At 36.7% G+C, this 20,519-nt stretch overlaps 1 protein-coding gene across 1 annotated transcript in view; it reads right to left on the bottom strand.

The window, feature by feature from the left end:
- Positions 1 to 20,519, bottom strand: part of RTTN (rotatin) — a 233,494-nt gene that overhangs the window by 157,310 nt on the left and 55,665 nt on the right. The window contains exons 15-19 of the mRNA XM_044667121.1: positions 18,003 to 18,128; positions 17,349 to 17,468; positions 10,335 to 10,474; positions 4,297 to 4,468; positions 390 to 486 (exon numbers count right to left, since the gene is read on the bottom strand). Of these exons, the coding sequence (XP_044523056.1) occupies positions 390 to 486; positions 4,297 to 4,468; positions 10,335 to 10,474; positions 17,349 to 17,468; positions 18,003 to 18,128 (655 nt within the window). The remainder of the gene's footprint in view (positions 1 to 389; positions 487 to 4,296; positions 4,469 to 10,334; positions 10,475 to 17,348; positions 17,469 to 18,002; positions 18,129 to 20,519) is intronic.

Raw genomic sequence — 20,519 nt, forward strand, 5'->3', positions numbered from 1 at the left:
CTCAGCCACTTCCTAACTGCATGACCAAAGGCAAGTCACTTAACCCCAGTAGCCCAGGCCTTACCACTCTTCTTCCTTGGAACCAATACTTAGTACTGATTCCAAGACAGAAGGTAAAGTTTTTTAAAAATCATCAACTACTATTATTTCCTGTATATCTACTTAGGAATAGATGATGTGATCAAACTCTCCGCATATCTTATGGTAAAATAGAAACCGAATATTCCAATCAAGTTTATAAAATGCACACTCTAGTACCCAAACAGCACTACAATATTAGAAGATTAATTAAATGATTTAGAAATGGAAAGAATAATATTCCAGACAACAGAAATACAAAATTAAATTTACCAGAATTTTGTGAATAATTTTCCCCAAGATTGAGTTACCTTGAAAAATTATAACTAATTGATCTAAAGCTGACTTCTTCAAAGGTAGATCAACATCTGAAGTAAAGACTTCATACAATTTTTCAACAGCCTCCACCTAAGAACAAAAATTTTTTTACATTTTTACAAACATATATATAAAATTCTAAAAGACAAGCTAAACAATTATTCCATAACCAAAAAATTTTCAAAATCTACTTTTCTCCTGAGTCACTCAATTTCATGTTTATTTTATTGAGTACTAAATTACAGAAAATGTTAAACATTACATTTTTTTTTAAATACTGTGTTTTGGCTCCAAGGCAGAAGAGTGGTAAGGGTAGGCAATGGGGGTCAAATGACTTGCCCAGGGTCACACAGCTGGGAAGTGTCTGCGGTCAGATTTTAACCTAGGACCTCCTATCTCTAGGCCTGGCTCTCAATCCACTGAGCTACCCAGCTGCCCCCTACATTTTTATATTATGCTGTACTAAGTCATAGAGCAATGGTTCTAACTTTTTGATCCAAGACAAAACAACATTATGCTTCTTCCCTCTGCTTATCTTCCAAATGTCTATTTCACTTAACAGTATCAATAACTGACATTATTTGGCTAGAAAATCCTAATCTAAGTTATAGTAATACTTTTTTCAAAAATAATGCATGCTGTATCTTGCATTTTTTTTTCACCAGAAACTTCACTATTAGAAATAGAAATGATATAGGATTATCCAGCCCTGATTTGTCCTCTCCAAAGTCCTGGCAACTATCTGGGCTGAGGAAGAGACCATGGAATGCCTATTCTTATAACTCTTTCCCAGAGGATCAAAGGGAGGTTATTTATTTATCTATGGGGTAGGTCTAGTGTGACTATAAAAATAATAACATCACATTTTTCCAAGCTTTTATAGGAAGGATGGGTTTTTAAATTAGTAGTATATAGACTTACCAGTGAGACAGAAAGAGGTAAAAAAGGGGAGACAAACTGAAAATTTGAAATTAGCTAGGATTTACCTTCTTTACCCTAAAATGAGAGCAGCCCCCCAAAAATGAATTTAGAAATATTTTTGCATGCATCTTTGAGTGCAGAAAACTGGATTAAGTGTTATTTATGAGAAGTTTTTGAACCTACTTCCTTAAAAAGAAGTTTAATTCACAGAGGTTATATTAATAGAGATGGCACTATATTCTGACTTTCAATGATAGTAATCATCACCAAAACTAGATGAGTATAGATTTTTAAGCTTAATAACTCACTTTACATATACACTAAAATATTTATAATAGTACTTCCTATGGTAACAAAGAATTGGAATTAAAGCAAATCCCCATCAATTGGAAAATGACTAAAATAATTGTGGAACATGAATGCAATAGAATATCACTTTGCTATAAGAAACAATAAATACGATGAATACAGAGAAGCACAAAAAAACTAATATGAACTTAAGCAAAGCTATGAAAATTATATACACAATGACTATAACAATGTAAGTGGAAAAATCAACAACTATAAACCAATTTTAATAGAATACTTTAAATTATAAAGAATAAGCATGGACCTAAAGAAGTCAAGATTGATTCCCCTCTTCCTCTAAAGTGACAGGAATCCAATGGTATGGAATCTTGTATGCATAATATTCAATATTTTGATTGGTTTGCGAATTTATTTCTTCTCCCCTTTGAAAAGGAAAATCTTTACTATAAAGGGTATACCTCTGAAAAGGGAGAAGAATATGAATACAGGAGGAAATATAAATGATGTGCAAAACAAAGAGTATCAACAAAACCATAATTTTTTTTAAGCCCTTAACTTCTGTGTATTGGCTCCTAAGTGGAAGAGTGGTAAGAATGGGCAATGGGGGTCAAGTGACTTGCCCAGGGTCACACAGCTGGGAAGTGTCTGAGGCTGGATTTGAACCTAGGACCTCCCATCTCTAGGCCTGACTCTCAATCCACTGAGCTACCCAGCTGCCCCAAAAGCATAATTTTTTAAAAGAAATTTTTAAAAACCTCTACCCATCTCACATTATAATAGTACTTTCTCAAAATGGACTGCTATCTCTTTCTGAACTTAAAGAAAATTAATTGACTATCCACATTTTGACATACCCTTGACATCATCTCCCACAATTACCCTCTTTATTCCAGTCTCTGAAGAAGGGGTGACTTTTATCCTAACCAGGGCCAATTTCTCATATTCCTCTACTTCCTTCACACTCTCCTCACTCCATATGATCTTCATGCTTTCCCTTTCTATACTTCCTACTGACTACAAACGCATCCAAATTTCCCTTATCTTAAAAAAACAACAACAAAAAAAAAACCCTAAATCTCACCATTGCCGCTTAGCTATAGTCCTGGTCTCTCCTCCCCTTCATAGTTAAACTCTTTAAGGAAGTCACTTTCTCTACTCTCATTCTATTTTGAATCCTCTGCAATCTGGCTTCCAATCTTATCATTTAAGCAGCATGAAATCTCTCCAAAGTTAAAGATTGCTTAAATACCATATTTAAAGGACTCATCAATTCTCATCATTCTTGACCTCTTTGGCATTTGATATTTGATCACTCTTCCTGAATATATATTCCTCTAGGGTTTTTGTATTGGTAGTCTCTCCCAGGTCTTCTCCTACTGTACTATTGATCTTTCTTATTTTCCTTTACTATTTATCATCTATGATCTACGGCAGTGATGGCGAACCTTTTAGAGACTGAGTGCCCAAACTGCAACCCTCACACTGCATGTGAGCCACTCCCTTACCCCAGACAGGGGAGGGAAGAAGTGTTCCCACTGGGTTGCTGGGCAGAGAGGGGGGTGATGGGAGAAATGTCCTCAGGCATGGTGGAGAGGGGGAGGGGAGCAGCTCCTCCCCCAGCCCCCCACACATGTCATCGGTTCACCAACACGGATCTATGGGATACTTACTGGGTGTTAACTGTGAGTGTACATGAAGACTCTGCCTGGAAACTCTCCTTCATTCACCATACTCTCTCATTGGGTGACCTCATGAGTTCCAAGAGATTTAATTATCATTTCCTAAAGTCATCTCAAACTCAGCATGTACAAAGCAAAAGTCATATTATGTTTCCCTGCACTCTTCCAAACTTCTTTATAATTATCAAGGGCATCTCCATCCACCAGTCACAAAGGTTCACAACATCACTGTCAGGTTCAGTTCTTTACTCTCACTTAAACAATTATTTCTCAAATATTGTTTCTATCTCCACAATACTTCTTCTCTATGTCCTATTCTCTCCTAATGACACTTATACCATGGTGCCATTAAGAATGGTTTATTAGGCATTTACCTTACAGAGCTCTGCCAGGATTTTTTGAGTCTAGCAAAATGATTAGAAATACAGTCTCTAACTACAGAACAAATTAATTTCTCTGAAAAGTTAATAGATCTATACAGATGTCAAATTCACAATCTTGATCTCATTAGAAATATTCTCTATCTAAAATAACTAACTGATAAGAGATAAAAAATTATTTAGGGTTATAATGAAACCAAAATATGTTTCAGAACCAATAAAATCATGTAAAAGGCAAACTACTATTCTCTATTTTAAAAAATAGAAACCTAGAGTAGATGATAATGGAAAATAAAGCTAAAATAAAATAGAATTAACTTTTGATTTCTGAAAGGGTAGGTACTTACACACTTGATCTATTATATAAAACGTATTTTCAGAATGCATTAGATCACTTTTTTCAGATATACCTTTCAAATTATGATCTCCTTAAAGTAACATTAAGATTAATTTGAGCTTACCAAATGAAGACACACAGGAAGAAAACACAAAGTATGCCATCTGACCAGTGTACAATTTAAGAGATGTAAGGAATAACTTTACTCTGACATACAAAACCCAAAGAAACAATACAACATAAACAGATGGTATTGAAATGATACTTGATTCACCTTGATAATTGGTTGTTTCATGTCATCCAATTTGAGATCAATAGGTTTTTCCACAATAAACAAGTTGGTGACTTTAGAGAGAAGGTTAGCATCGATGGAAGGGCGTTTTATGTTTCCCCCTTCTTCATTTATTAGTTGAAATGCTAAAAGCTTTGATGCCACGTCCCGTAACCTAAAGACACAAAATATTATAATAAACATGTGTTTTTTCCCACAATTGTATATTAAGAATACAGTATCACAATTACAAAGGCTTATAAGATATTTATAAAGGTAACTGCCTATATTCCAGATTATAACATGCAGTTAGAAGAGCTTCATTACATTTATCTTAACAGGGACTGTTTAATTATAACTGTGTCATGTTTGTGATTTCTATGACCTTCTTATTATGCATTTGAGGATATGTTTGCTTCTTAGAATTGTGTAATTACAAGTGCCATTCTTCCCCAGGTGGATGTAAATGAACTGATACTGCTTGCTGGGAAACAAGTAGGTGCACATAAACATTATACATAGCTACATTAATAATTAAGGCCTTTCTCCTATTGTTAGGATCTTTCTGCATTTAAAGTTGATTGTCCTCTCTAATAAAGAATCTAAGTTAGCCAAAGGGCCATAAAACTTTGCATACCCTTTGATCCATCAAGGCAGAATGGCTGAACAAGTTGTGGTATATGATTGTAATGGCATATTATCAAGCCATAAGAAATGATGAACAAGATGGTAACAAAAAACCTGGAAAGACTTATATAACTTCTATGAAGTGATGCAAAATAAAGTGAGCAGAAGAAAGAAAATGTGCACAGTAACAGCAATAAAATACAATGTTCAACTGTGAATGACTAAAACTATTATCAGCAATGCAAGGATCTAGGACAACTATTAGGGATTCATGATTAAAAAGACTATCCACTGCTCTAGAAGGAACTAATGAAGTCTAAAATCAGATTGAAGCATACCATTTTTCACTTTATTTCCTCCATGAATTTTTCTTTACTGTAAAAGATATGTGTCATCTTTCACAATATGGTGAACATGTAAATATGAACTGTATAATAACACATGTATAGCTTATATCATATTACCCATCATCATGGGGAGAGGGGAGGGATGGAAAGGAGGAAGAGAACATGAATCACAAAATGTCAGAAAAAAATTACTGAAAATTGTATCAACGTGTAATCTAGAAAAATATAACATATTTAATTAAAAAAAAAAAGAATCTAAGTTAGCATTCTTATGTCAAATGCCAAGGGGGAAAAACCCTTAAGCATCTACATAGGGGCTTTGATCTTCACTTGAGAGACCAATCTAAGAATATCTTCTCTGGGGCTGCCCAGGAAATTTAATATTTGTTGTCTACCAATACAGTTTTATTCTGTAACAATAAAAAGAGCCTATAACCAATGTTTGATAGAAGGGAGATAGAGAAAGTCCATGTTGAGTCTCTTCCAGCTCTCTCCTGGGGCTGAATATACACTGGGAGTCTTTAAGGGAGTGTCACCCCGAAACTGGGTGACCTGGATGGTTGAGCTGCCCCACAGGAGTTGGGGGCAAGGCTTCCCTATTAGAGGAGGCATGTAGTACCCCAATCTGATTCTGAATAAGGACGGGGTTCACACAAACCTCCCCATATCAGTTAAATTCACAACGGGTGGTCCAGCTTCGAGATGGAGGCACCCATACCAAGCTGTGGTTCCCCTCTCCTTTGTTGTCTCTCAGGCACTCTGGAATGCTGACTGATGAATGGCTTTTATTATTTGCAATTCAGGGATTGGGGAAAGGGATGAAGGGCAGAGGGATTTTGGGGTGCCCTTTATTTCTATGGGGTCCATCACTTGGGTAGAAACCTTTTGGGGTTCCCACTCCTAAGCTTCTTCCCCTGTCCCTTCTCCTTCTGTTTCTATCCTTTTCTATAATTGCAAGTTTTGACTGAAAGGGGGTCTCTCAGCAAGGTTGGGTAATGAGAGGAGACTAAGAGATCACTCCCAAAATGGAGTCCAAAAACTTAGCTAACTCAGTGGTTGAAATCTTGATGGGTGAGATGCGATGGAATGGCTTTGACCAGGGAATCAGGGTTTTAATTTCCAAAGAAGATCCTCAGCAAGCCTTCAGAACTGGATCTGAGCTGGAATGTCCACCTCTTCTCTCCTCACAGTCCTCTGACCAAAGATATCTCCTTGCCTTCTTCCTCAGAGAAATTCCCAGAATTCTCTCTGGACTCTCAACTGTCAGTAACTATAACCAACTTGCACAAATCCCATCCTTACAATTCTTCCTGCTTTCTTTTTTATTTCATTCCTAAATCTAAACAAGGTTTAGTTCTATTTCTCCAACTGAAAGATAAGTAAGAATATGCACTTAAATAGCCCCATCATATTGAAGGTCGTAAATGAGCTCTTTTCCTTCATCTTGTTGGCCAATCTTGAATAAACAAGGAAATTTACTATTTTCTAATTCCATAATCTCATGTCCTTCCAACAATTAATGTTCAAAGTTCTCAAACAATACTTCTGGAAATAGCTGTAATAGATATAACCTAGCTCCCAACCATCCTTGAACATTCCCAAAAGCGAGAACATTTCTAAATACACACTGGAGAAAGTACTCTTCCTATACAAAAAGGGAAAATTATTAAAGTCTCTTGAAGGGGCTGCTATTCCATTACTCCAAGTCATATACAGATTTGGAGGAATACACCACCCCCTTCTGTTTCCAGTTGGTTCTAACAAATATTTTTTAATAAACTGCTGCTGGGGGGCAGCTAGGTGGCTCAGTGGATTGAGGTCCAGGGATGAGAGGTCTTGGGTTCAAATGTGGCCTCAGACACTTCCTAGCTGTGTGACCCTGGGCAAGTCACTTAACCCACTTTGCGTAGCCTTTACCACTTTTCTGAACTTAGAACCAATATTGGTTCTAAGACAGAAGGTAAGGGTTTAAAAAAAATAAAAATAAATTGCTTCTGGACCCATGTTTTGTGCATAGGCTTTTTCCTATTGCTTTCTCTAGTACAGATGTCAGGGCTACCACATACTCATTCTTCTGGAGAAGCATTTGTTGCCAAATGAAGGAAATGAAATGGATAGGAGAAACTGATCAAGTCTCTTCATTTTAAAATTCCTGGAACTCAAACAAAAGAGCTCTGGTTGCAACTATTGTACGGAATGGCCCTAATTTGTTCAGGTACCACAGATGGACAATGAGCTGAATCCAGAACTGAATAAGATGAAGATATCAAACTCAATTGCATTTGAGAAACAGTGTTTTTAAAAATCACTAACAGCTTCCAAACACCCCAAAACAATTTTTAAAAAAATTTTTTGGTGATTTTATATGACTAAAAATCATAGAACATCACAGATTATTAAAAATTAAAATTGTGGATGACCCAAAGAACAATGTGTGAAGAGTGAATCAAACTCTCTTTGTCTATCAATCAATAACTTTTAAGTTAATCAATCAAAAACTTAAGTACCCCTACTTAGTATCTTACCAGTCACTAAGTATGAGAGTTCACAAGTCACTTGCTAGAGTGAGTGACCACTCCAGAGGCCACTGTCCCACCCCCTGGGCAGTGCTAGGCAAATTGAAAAACTGCAATTAGTTCCCATAAAGTGGAGGATTGACAGGAAGTGACATCGAGAAAACTGCTTTAAAAGGCCAGCTCCAAGGATTCAGTGAGGCGCTCTGTGGTGGTAAGCCAGATTGGAGGAGCTGGAGAAGGAGACTCTTTCCTTGGATCTAGAATATGGGTGGAGTTAGTTTCCAAATTGCTAGGGTCCTACCTACTAGTTTTCCTTATTACCTTTATGAAATATACTTTGTTTTCCATAAGCCAAGGTTTTGTGCTTAACTGGCCATTGGGAGTTCTAGATAGGTTGTAGCATCTAACATCCCTCTAGGACAATTCCCCATTACACATCAAAACAATCTGATACTGGCTAAGGAATAGAATGGTAGATCAGCAGAGCAGAATAAATGCACAATATACAGGGGTAAATTACCTTAGCAACCTAGTGTTTCATAAATCCAAAGATCCCAGCTTTTGGAATAAGAACTCACTCTTTAAGAAAAACTATTTGGAAAATTGGAAAACAGTATGGCAGAAGCTAGGTATAAACCAATATATCATGCCTGATACCAAGATAAGCTAAAAATGGATATATGATTTAAGACATAAAGAGTGATACTGTAACCAAATTAAGGAAACATCAAAATAGTTTACCTGGCAGATCTTTGGAGAAGGGAAGAATTTATGACCAAACAACAGACAGTATTTTAAGATGTAAAATGAATAATATTGATCACATTAAATTAAAAAGCATTTTTACAAACAAAAGGGAAACAACAAACTGGGGGAAAAATTTGTAACATATCTCTGATAAAGGTCTAATTTCTCAAATTTATAAAGAACTAATTGGCAAATGACCAAAGGATATAAACATGCAATTTTCAGATAAAGAAATCAAAGCCATCAATAATCATATGAAAAAGTGTTCTAAATCACTATTGATTAGAAAAATGCAAATAAAAACAATACTGACTACCATCTCACACCTATTAGATTGGCCAATATGGCAGTAAAGTGGTAAATGTTGGAGGGGATGTGGCAAAATTGGGACACTAATGGCATGGTTGGTGGAGTTGTGAACTGATCCAACCACTCTGGAGACAATTTGTTATTATGCCCAAAGGGCTATAAAACTGTGCATACCCTTTGATCCAGTAATATCACTATTGGGTCTGTATCCCAAAGAGATAATAAAAAAGGGAGAACCTGTTTCTTTTCCTTTTCCCTTTTCTTATTTAGAATATTTTTCCATGGTTACATGATTCATGATCTCTCTCCCAACCTCACTCTTTCCTTCCCCCTCCCAAATCTGACAAGCAGTTACACTGGATTATATATGTATCATTGTTCAAAACCTATTTCCAAGTTATTCATATCTGTAGTAGCGCAATCCTTTAACATCAAAACCCCAATCATAGCCCTGTAATCAATCACATATTTTTCTAATGCATTTCCGTTTGCACAGTTCTTTCTCTGGATGTGAACAGCATTCTTTCTCACAAGTTCCTCTGAATTGTCCTGGGTTATTGCACTGCTACTAGTAGAAAAGTCCACTACATTCAATTGTACCATAATGTATCAGTCTCTGTTAAAATAAGAACGTGCTTCTATAACAATATTTATAGAAGCTCTTTCTGTGGTGGCAAAGAATTGGAAATTGAGGGGATATCTATCAATTGGGTAATGGCTGAATAAATTGTGGTACACGTTAGTAAAAGAATACTATTGTGCTATAAGAAATAATAAGCAAGATGATTTCAGAAAAAGCTGGAAAGATCTACAGGACCTGATGCAGAATGAAATAAGCACAATTGGTTACCAGTAATGATTTGCTCACATAATAGTAACATAAAACACAACATTCATGGACATGAAAAACTAGAAAATTCATATAATTAGGATGTTAAATAATAGAGGGATGAAAAGAAATATTGGTAGCCCCAATTTACTAAAGAGATGGTAGGCTACTAGCCGTTAGTAGAAAGTTTTTAAAAGTACTGACACATCAAATAAAATAAAATTTATATATATATATATATGAAAACATTAAAGCCTTGTATAAATGGTTTTTTTCCCCCTAACTTGTGCTTCTGCTCTTTCTAGTGTCTCAGGTGTTCATCAAAATAACCATTTTTTTCTTTATAATCAAACATGATAATGATTTCAATATCATAAAACAATGTATTTGAAAAAGGTACAGATGCAATTAGAGATAACAGAGAAATATACATAAAATATGACTCACAAAACCATTAAAAGTAGAATTGTTTTATTATCAATGCTCTTCCCTCGATATAATGAAGCAAGCTTTTCCTTTATTTTTTTTTATTTTTTATTTTTCTCTGGCTCATCATATAGTTAGAAACTATCTATATCCTTAAACTAATAAAACCAGTCTCATTCTATGAAGAGATTAATCAGAATGTTAAAAATTTGTATTTTCTACACAAAGAGTTTTACTTACGTTTTTTTTTTCAATAGCAAGAGTCGAAATATAGACTTTAATCTGGAAGTTTCTGGAAGGATCCCACCTTCTCCCTCAGGATTTGTTTCACTTAGCATGAGGATGCATTTTCCCAAAGTTTCTTCTGTGTCAGCATAACCCTAAAAACAATTATAAAATAATGTATATTTTTAGTTTAGAAAAATTCATAAAACCAGTTTCTCCAAAAAATATTACAAAAATATTAAAATTCTATTAATGTAGATTAAAAATAAAAATTGAAGTACCTCTAAAATAGTTTATGTCTATACAGAATAATCCTAAATATTGTGCTAAAAAAATTAAATATTTTCATTTTCCCCTAACAAGTCACAAGATTGGAAGGTCCTACCTATATACTTATATTTAAAATATACAAAATCTGATTCTTTTGAAAACTGATTATAGACAGCTCATTTTGAGGGAAGTATCAATATTTGTAGTCCAGTGATAGTGAACCTTTTAGAGATGGAGTGCCAGGCCCCACCCCCACCCTACCTCTGAGACCAAGTGCCAAACCCTACACCCCAGCCTCCCTGGTCCCCCCCACCCTTTACCCCAGGCAGGGGAGGGAAGAAGCGCTCCCACTGGTTTGCTGGGTAAGTGATGAGAGGAGTGTGTGGAGAGCGAGAAGAAAGTGGCCCCAGCACTCATTCTACTCCCCTCAAGCTATATGCCACTCCATGAGCTCTGCTCCCCTCAAACTTAGCTCCTCTCCAACCCCACCACAAAGAATCACCTTCACCACAGACTCAACAGGTTTTTGTCTGCACCACAGCCTCCCATAGCATGTCAGCCTCCCCTTCCCCCCTCAGCACCTTACCCCAGACAGGTGAAAAAGAAAATACTGGGGATAGGGGAATAAGTGGGTTCCAGACAAATTGGGAACCCTCCCACACCTCACAAAGGGAAGGACTGACAGGTAAACATAGGGAAGCCAAATGGGAATGTGAGGTTTGAGGAATGACAGTTGGTCAGCTAAATGACAACCAGCCAGGGAAAACCAGTGATTTAGATCACTTCAAGATGTGGGTTCTTTATGGCTTAGAGCAGTGATGGGCAAACTATGGCCCAAGGCCAGATGGGGCCCCCTGAAATGTTCTATCCCACCACAGGATATTATTCCTAATCTGATGAATACAGTGAGTAGAATACAATACAATGAAACTTCAAAAGAGTTGCCTTAGAAACAGACTGACAGATGAGCATTTCCTTTCTTTTGGCCCCCTCTTTAAAAAGTTTGCCCATCACTGGCTTAGAGGAGACTGGAAGTACAAACAAACTGGGTTTATTGATATAAATAAGGGAAGTGGAAGTGAAGGGTTTGCTACACTATAGAATAACCCAAAGGATTTAACTAAACTAAGGTCTAAACTAAACTAAACCTCTAACTAGAATAAGAGAGGGCTGGAGAAATGGGATTCTCACTACACTGGTCCACAGTGCTCCAAGATGTCACACATGTCACAGGAACCAGGAACAAGTCCTATATACAGCCAGTTAATCCACAAACACTCTAGTTTGAACAAGGTAGATAAATCTGCTGGCCACCAGCAGATAACCAAAACCTTCCCTCTACCTAGGCCATGATAATTGATTGAAGTATCTTCTTCTCAGTGAAATCTCACTCTGTCAGCTCCTTGGATACTTGGCAAAACTGGACCACACAGCCAAGGCCTCCTCCCTTCAGCTTGGCCAAACCACTCTCTCTCTTCAAACCCTGGCTTCATTCCATTATGGAATGTCCATGAAGTCCAAGATTTCTTCAAGCTTTCATCTATTCTGCCTTATTTTAAGTTTCCTATTCTCCCCATTACACAGGGAAGGGAGGAAGTGCTCCATTGGGCTTTAGGGGCAGGGGAAGTGAGGAATGTCCTCAGGTGCATGGAGAGGGAGAGGGGAACAGCTCCACCCTGAGTCCCTCTGGCTTTCTAGTAATGAACTCTGGTCAGCAACTACAGGTATGCCCACAGCAAGGATTCCACGTGCCCTTTTTGGCATCCATACCATAGGTTCGCCATCACTGTTCTAGCCCATCAGGTTATCCTAGAACATTGGAAGGTAATTAAATATGTGAATACTAGTCATTAGGTTATCTTTTTCTATAATTGCTGACTGTATCAGCTATTATTTCTGTTGCCATAGATTAGTCCAAGTAATATAGAGATGGTTATGTTCTGATAACATATGCAGCTTTATATATGGCCACCTGAAACAAAGTCTATCATTAATTTGCTTTCGGTACATTAACATACTTAGTGTATATAGAAAACATGTATTTCTCCCTTAAGATAATTTATCATCTGTTTGGGTCCAAGATTGCTTTTAAACTAACATTTCTTCCCTTTGTCATTATCCAAAGCATAGAAATTTACAATGAATAAGGAAAAAAGATATGAATTAGAAAAAATGGCATAAGGATAAGTTGAAGGAGCTCAGAATTAAGAAGACTTGGGCAAAAAATGACTAAAGTCTTTAGATATTTTAAGGATTTTCATTTAGAAGAAAGATTTGATTTATCGGTCTCATAAACTTGGTCTAATGGGAAGTTAAAGAAAGGAAGATTTTTGGTTCAATGAAAGAAAGAAATTCCTGATTAAAAAATTAAATGGACTATCTTTTGAGGTAAAGAATGATTTCTCTACAGACTGGAATAGATATACTGGAGTGTTGAGAAAGGAAGTTTATGATCTCAGCTACAGAGGAGCCTGGGGTCAACAGATAGATCACTTTAGCTCACGAGTTATGGGTTAGAGTAGTGCTGAAGCCATTTGGGAGCCCCTGGTGATGGGGATTCAATCTCAAAGACTTATCAAGCAAGTCAAACCACCATCACCAAATCCCCTCAAATTTCAATGGGAACAACTCAGGGAGCTTCCAGATGTCTGACCACTTACTGTCTGTGGACTGAGAGAACTTAGAAGCCCTAGGACCAACTGCTGCCTCTGCCCAAAAGTCCTGTTGCTGCCTTGCTGGGACATGGTCTACTTTTGACTAAGAGCACCAAGATGGCAGAGCAAAGGCAAGAACTCACCTAAGTTCTCCCAAATTTCTCTCCAAACTTCACTAAAATAACACCTCAAAATGAATTCTGGAGCAACAGAACAAACAAAAGAAGGCAGTGAAATAATTTCCTTCCCCAGACAACTTACAAAGTCAGCAGGAAAATTCTGTTTCATTGGGTGGCAGTGGAGCTTAGTTAAGGGCAGACCACGTGCCAGCAAGGCAGCAACAGGACTTGGGGCAGAGGCAGCAGTCAGTCCTAGTGCTTCTAAGTGCTCTCAGCCCACAGACAGTAAGTGGGTCAGACAACTAGAGATTACAAGAGACTCTTTGCTGGCACCAGAATTCTACTGCACTGTTTATATGCAGTTATGGGTCCCAGGATGAGGAGGAATATTAGCAGAAACTCTGATCACAGTTCCAAGGTGGAAAAGAGTGCTTATTGGGGCAGCCAGGTGGCTCAGTGGATAGAGAGCCAGGCCTAAAGACAGAAGGGTTTAAATCTGACCTCAGACACTTCTGAGATGGGTGTCCCTGGACAAGTCACTTAACCCCATAGCCTAGTCCTTACTGCTTTTTTGCCTTGGAACTGATAGTATCAATTTTAAGACAGAAGGTATAGGTTTAAAAAAAGAAATAAAGAAAAGAGTACTTGTGGTCACTCATAAGCTAGAGAACAGGCCAGGAGAGCAGTTACCATACTTCTCCTTAGATCATATTACCTTGAAATAACTAATAATTTATAGACTCCCAGAACTAGCTTTGAAAATAGAAGTATAAAAAATGTGAAGCCTGGGAGAGTGCCCCCTCCACTCTGGGACAAAAGCCCAACTTTAACATAAAGTTAAATGTCAAGAAAGGCTGGAAAAAAAGAACAAATAACAACAAAAAAACTAACCACAGAATGATGCCATGGTGACCAGGAAGATCAACAGACAAATGCAAAAGAAGATAGCAATATTAAAACTGCTACATCCAAAGCCTTAAAGAAAACTATGAATTGGTCTCAGGCCCAAAAAGAATTCCTGGAACAGCTCAAAATAGATTTTTTAAAATAATTAAGAGAGATAGAGGAAAAAATGGGAAAATAAATGAGAGTGATGCAAGAAAATCATGAGTCAATAGCTTGGTAAAGAATATAAATATAATGAAAATACCTAATCCAAGAAGAGAAAAAAAAGAAGAAAACTATAAACCAGTGATGGGAACCTTTTAGAGACTGTGTGCTGGGCCCCACCCCTGAGACCATATGCCGTGTCTTGCCCTCCCACTGAATGCTGAGTGTGCCCCACTCCCCGCCTTACCCCACACAGGGGAGGGAGAAAGTGCTCCCATTGGGCCTCTGGGAGGAGGGGTGGGTGAAGTGAAAAGATGTCATCAAGCACATGGAGAGAAGAAAGGGAGAAGCTCTGCCCAAGTTCTTCTGCCTTTCTAGTAACAATTTCTGGGATGTTTGGGGGGGGGGGGAGGAGCGGGGGTATGGCAGCACACATGCCCACAGAGAGAGCTCTGCATACAGCTTTGGCACCCATGCCATAGACTCACCATCACTGCTATAGACCAATTCCCAAATGGTCTAAGAACCTGAGAAAGGTTAAGTAAATTTCCTAGCATCATATAACTAATAAATGTCTGAGGAAAGATTTGAACTCAGGCATTTCCTACTCCCAAGTTTAGCAAAACAATCATAGTCCTCTGTGCCCCCAAGGAAATACACCAGTATAGCTAGATTGGAGAGTACATGGAGAAGAGTAAAGTGTAAGGATACTGGAAGGTAGGAAGGAACCAGGTTGTAAAGAACTTTAAATGTCAAAGAATAGACTTTCATACTAGTAACTGTACTTTACTGAATGGCAGTGATATAGGTAAACCTATGCTTTAATTACTAGGTCACTTACTAGACCATTTTTAAAAATATTTCTTAAATTTTTTTTCCAATTACATGTAAAAGCAACTTATAATTATTTTTTATTTTTGAGTTCCTCCTTCCTTCCCCTAATACTCTGTTGAGAAAGCCTTTATCTGGATTCAGATCTATTTCACTAATCTACCACTCTATTTCTTAGCCAGTATCAAATAGTTTGATGAGTACTGCTTTGTAATACAGTTTGAGATGCAGTATATGGCTAAGCTACTTTATTTCATGTTTTTTTTCACTGATTTTGTTGATATTCTTTACCTTTTGTTGATCCAAATGAATTTCTTCTATTTTTTCTAGTTCCATAAAATAAATTTTTTGGTAGTGATTAGAATGTGTAATATGGAAAATCATACTGCCATATTTGCATGGGGCAAGTTGGCAATTTGCCCCAGTTAGAATGTGGAACTTGGCATGAGCCAGGCAGCTGGTGCCACCCAACAGTTGGAAGCCAGGGTATATAAAGAGCTGGCAAAACCTGCTTACTGCATTTCTCACTTCACTTCTTATTTGTCCTTCTACCTCTTGGGATTTCTGGGACCCAGGGAGTTGGGAGCTGGAACATGGGAATTAGTTTCTTAGGCTAGGTAGGATCAAAGCATCACTGCAGGCCAAATAGAAATATCACCTGATTCACCAACTATTCTTTTACCAAGACATTAGTTTATTTATCAACAAAGATCACTTTATTTTCTGACCCGGGGCTGGTCCCTTGGGTCAGCTGAAGAGCATTCTAGGAAGTCTTTCAACATCTTAAACTTAGATTTAAGAAGGTAGCTGTTAGTTAGTTCTTAGTTCTACCTAAACCTCTCTCCAATCCCCTTTATCTAAACTTGCTTATCAATAAACCCTTAGCTTTAATCCAAGAACTAGTTGTTTGCTTACCTTCACCTAAAGTCTAATAGGGACAGCTCTTGAAGATTCTGAAGAGCTGCAGCAGAGATAAACTCCATTACTGTAGACAGGAAGTGCCACATTTCCCTTCCTTACTTCTATAAACACCCAAAAGGAAGTCACTTCCTCATCAGGACAGGGGCTGTAGAACATTCACCTTAAAGGAGCTTGGTGCCTAGCTTGAGAGAGTTTCTCCTATCACCATCCTCTCTATAGCTACCTCCTCCTCCTTGGTATTAGCTACAACCCCCTATTCATTACAAATGGCACTGAATAAGTAAATTAATTTAGGTAGAATTGTCATTTTTATTATATTGGCTTGGCCTATTCTTGATAACCCATAATATTTTTCCACTTGCTTAGATATGACTTTATTTATTTGAAAAGTGTTTTGTAATTGTGTTCATATAGTCCTGGATTTGTCTTGGCAGGAAGGTTCTCAAGCATTTTACTTGCCTACAGTTGTTTTAAAAGGACAGGCAATGGTGGGAAGAGACTTGTGGCAAGTAGACACACCAAAAGACTTCTGCAAAAGTCTAGGTGTGAGATGATAAGGACTTGCATCAGGGTTATAATGGTATCTTACTATGTGAATGACAAAGCACCAGCAGTATGCTAAAAATAATATTGAAAAACAAAGTACCATGTATTGGCCAGATATTTTAAATCTGCCGAATGATTAAATTAAAAGAACCTATTTAATGATAAATTATCAGAAATAAACAAGTATAAATTGAGTAGAAAATTCTCAATTGCAATTTATCTTATGTTTAACAATTAAATCCTTTCTTTGCCTGTTTTGCTTTTTTAGGAAATAGTAGAAGTAGCCTCATTTACACAATTTAGACTACCAAAAATTTTCTCCCAATAGGAAGAGTTGTAGATAGGCCTCAATTTGTCAATAAAATAACATGTTACCAGAAAGTCTGAATAAGTATTACTTGACAGTAATGAAAATTAAAAGTTAACAATTAAGGAATTGCATATAAATCAGCTATTGTTCTTTAAGCTTCTGCCAGAAACAAAATTTACTGGCACATTTCTTTCTCTTAAACATGTTGACTTTTGGTCTTTTGAAAATTTCTAATGTACTCTGCTATTTTTCCTATATGAATGCTTTAAAATCAATCATATTCAGTCCAAGAAAAATAATATCTTAAAATCAGAAAAGCACAAAGTACCTGTAGAATTGGAACAACAGGGCAAAGAGACTCAATAAACTTGTTCCAGGCCATTGTTGTCATAATCAATCGTCCCTGAAGCAAATACGTTAGGATAGTCTTGACAACAGAGTTCACCTGCTCAAAACAAGGATGAATCAATTCAATGAAATAAGATATAGAATACTGGCAAGGTGAGCTAGGTATACTCAGATTGGACCAACAAAGAAAATTCAATTATATAATATTTCTAAAAAGTGATTTAAATTTCAACAATATGGCTTATTATCACATAGTATTCTTAACTAAGTTTGTTCCCTTAACCAACTCAATTCTTGATCTTTAAAGTCTGGAGATTTTTTTCCCCTTTATGAAGGAATCAGTTTTCCTTAATAATCTAGTACACTATATCTCTCTTCTCTTCTGGTTGAAAACTATAAGAGGAAAAAAAACAATTGACCTAAATTCTCACCATACAAGTTTTTTATGTTATAAGTGTCACATTCTCCAAATATTTCCCACCACTTGTACAAAACATCTACCGAGCCTATTCAAGTCGGTTTCTTTTGAGCTTAAAATAAATCTACTCAGCTATTATTAGAAACTTAAGGTTTTGCCTCCAATTCAGTATCTACAGGATAAAATAATTCTTTTCAATTTAGTGTTAATACATACCTCATCTTTGGATTCTTGAAGACCAAATGTGCACATTTCATATAGAACTTTTGGATGAAGTAGAAAATTAACTTCATCACAAACTGAACACCCTGAGGTTGCCATGGTTTTGATGCCTAAACAATGCTTTAAAAGAATAGTTAAAATATTGAAAAGATAAAATTAATAACATTGAACTTCAAGAGAATTCCCCACTTTCCTCCATTTATATTTTTTAAAGTCCAGTACTTTTTTGATAACCTACCAAGAATATAGATAAAATTTTTTGCCTAATAATTTGAACATCCAGTATAATGATAACGGGCATCAGAAAACTATTTCAAAGTCACTGTTTCTCTGCTCATACTATTACATTAATTTATAAGCATAAAAAATAAGAACTATAATTAGAATTCTTTTGAGTATTTTACTTAAGAAATTAGATAGAAGTAAAATTAAATAAGGCAAAATTCATTGTCTTAAAAAGTGGTTATCACCAAAAAATCTGTACTGGCTAAGAAAGTAGAGTGGGGGATCAGTGTAATAGATTAGGTACACAATACATAGCAGCAAATGACCAGAGTAATCTAATATTTAAGAAACCCAAAGATCCAAGCTTTTGGGACAAGAAATTTCTATTTGACAAAAACTGCTGGGAAAACTAGAAAGCAGTTTGACAGAAATATACTTATATTTAAATATACTCATACTTAACCCTAAAATAAGGGAAACTCTTACTATAGGAGTTTGCACCTCCAAAAGGAAGACTGCAACCCACGTGCTAACTCAGTAACATGAGAATTCAAACTGGATGACAACTCAGAAACATATAAATCCTAGGAGGAGAATTAACACCTTTAGAGGTGATAACTCAGTCCCACAGATACTGCCCCTGGGAGGGCTGGACAATTTGGAAACTCTGATTGGCCCCTGTGAAGAGGGGCAGGAACAGGAAACTACCATAAAAGCCATGAAATCCCTGAGCAGTCAAGCTGGTGAAGTTGAGTCTAGTGGAGAGGGTCTGCTGGAGACAGTCTTCACAAGGGAGCTTCACTGGGGACTGCAGCTTGGATCGTGGCATCAACTTGGATTCTGACTCCTGGACTACTTCGTTGGGTGAATGAAAAGGGCTGACTCCTTTCCTAAGAGACTAGCTTCCGTCTTGGAAGAGGCCTCGTAGTTACTCACTACCAATCCTCCTTGATGAGGACTAGTATAGGTATTTTCTCTAACCTCTTTCACATTTCTCTGCTTTATTGTTTCCACTCTATTTTGTAAATAAACTCCTGACCTGAGATATAATAACTCCAGTGACCACATTATTTCACATAATTTAAGTCCAATCACTAAATTTAACCTTTACACCATACGATACAAAGAGATGGCAGACTGGTCACATGATCAAGAGCTGATCACTTGGCAAGAGCGGACAGCCAGATTGCTCCACTACTACCCTGAAAATGTCAAAAGAAAGCCAAGAGAGCCTCCAACACATTGTGTGGGGGAATTTATAGGAGTACTGAAGACAAGATTTAGAAAGAGTAGGCAATAATGGATGGATTTCTATCTGTATTACTGCAAGGAATTTTTAAATTAAGGATATCATAAATCAATTTGAGTATAAGGCATTAAATATTATTAGCAATCTAAGTATAGTATTATATATTTTTTAACACACAAGGTATTATTTCAAATCACTTTAAGGAGCTATTTTGTATCAGGCACTAGAGACACAAAGATAAAATTAAAGTCTGCCCTCTAGGAGTTTACATCCTATTGGAGATATAACATGTATATACAAAACAAATATAAAGAAATTTCAGCAGAGGAAGACACTAGCAGATGGACAGAGGAAGTAGCATTTGAGCTGAATTTTGAAGGATGCTAGGAATTCTAAGTGGTGAAGGTGCGAAAGAAGTACATTCTCAAGGAAAGGAGATAGAATGTCTTGTGAAGGAAACATCAAGGCCAGTGTCACTATACACTCTGAAGTGTATGAAAGGGAATAATGCATGATTAGCACAAAAACATAGGTTCAAGTCCAATTGTGTAGCTCAGTCCTCAAATGTTATGTGGGGGGTAAAGTCATAAAATCACAAGATTTCAATGTTGTCAAGGATCTTAGAGGTCATCTAACATGACTTGTACCTGAGCAAAAATTCCTCTGTAATCAAAAAGGGCTCATTCAGCCTTGAACACTAACAAAGAAGTAGCCATTAACTCCCAAGGTAAAACATTCCAATTTCAGATAATTTTATTTAGGAAGCTTTTCCCTTATATTAATTCTAAATCAGCCTCTTTGTATCTTCTACCTATTGCTCCTAGTTATTCCTTCTAAGGAAAGCAAATCTAAATTCTATTCCATTTGAAATCCTTCCATATATTTGAACATAGTTATGAGGTGCCCCTCCCTCATGAGTTCTATTCCCTCTTTCTTTCATTTGGCATAACATCAAGGTCTTTGATCATCTTAGTTACTCTCCTCTAGGGTCATTCTATTTTGCTAATGTCTTTACTAAAATGTTTCACTCAGAACTG

The sequence above is a fragment of the Gracilinanus agilis genome, chromosome 1, assembly GCF_016433145.1.
Source record: "Gracilinanus agilis isolate LMUSP501 chromosome 1, AgileGrace, whole genome shotgun sequence".
NCBI classification, from domain to species: domain Eukaryota; kingdom Metazoa; phylum Chordata; class Mammalia; order Didelphimorphia; family Didelphidae; genus Gracilinanus; species Gracilinanus agilis.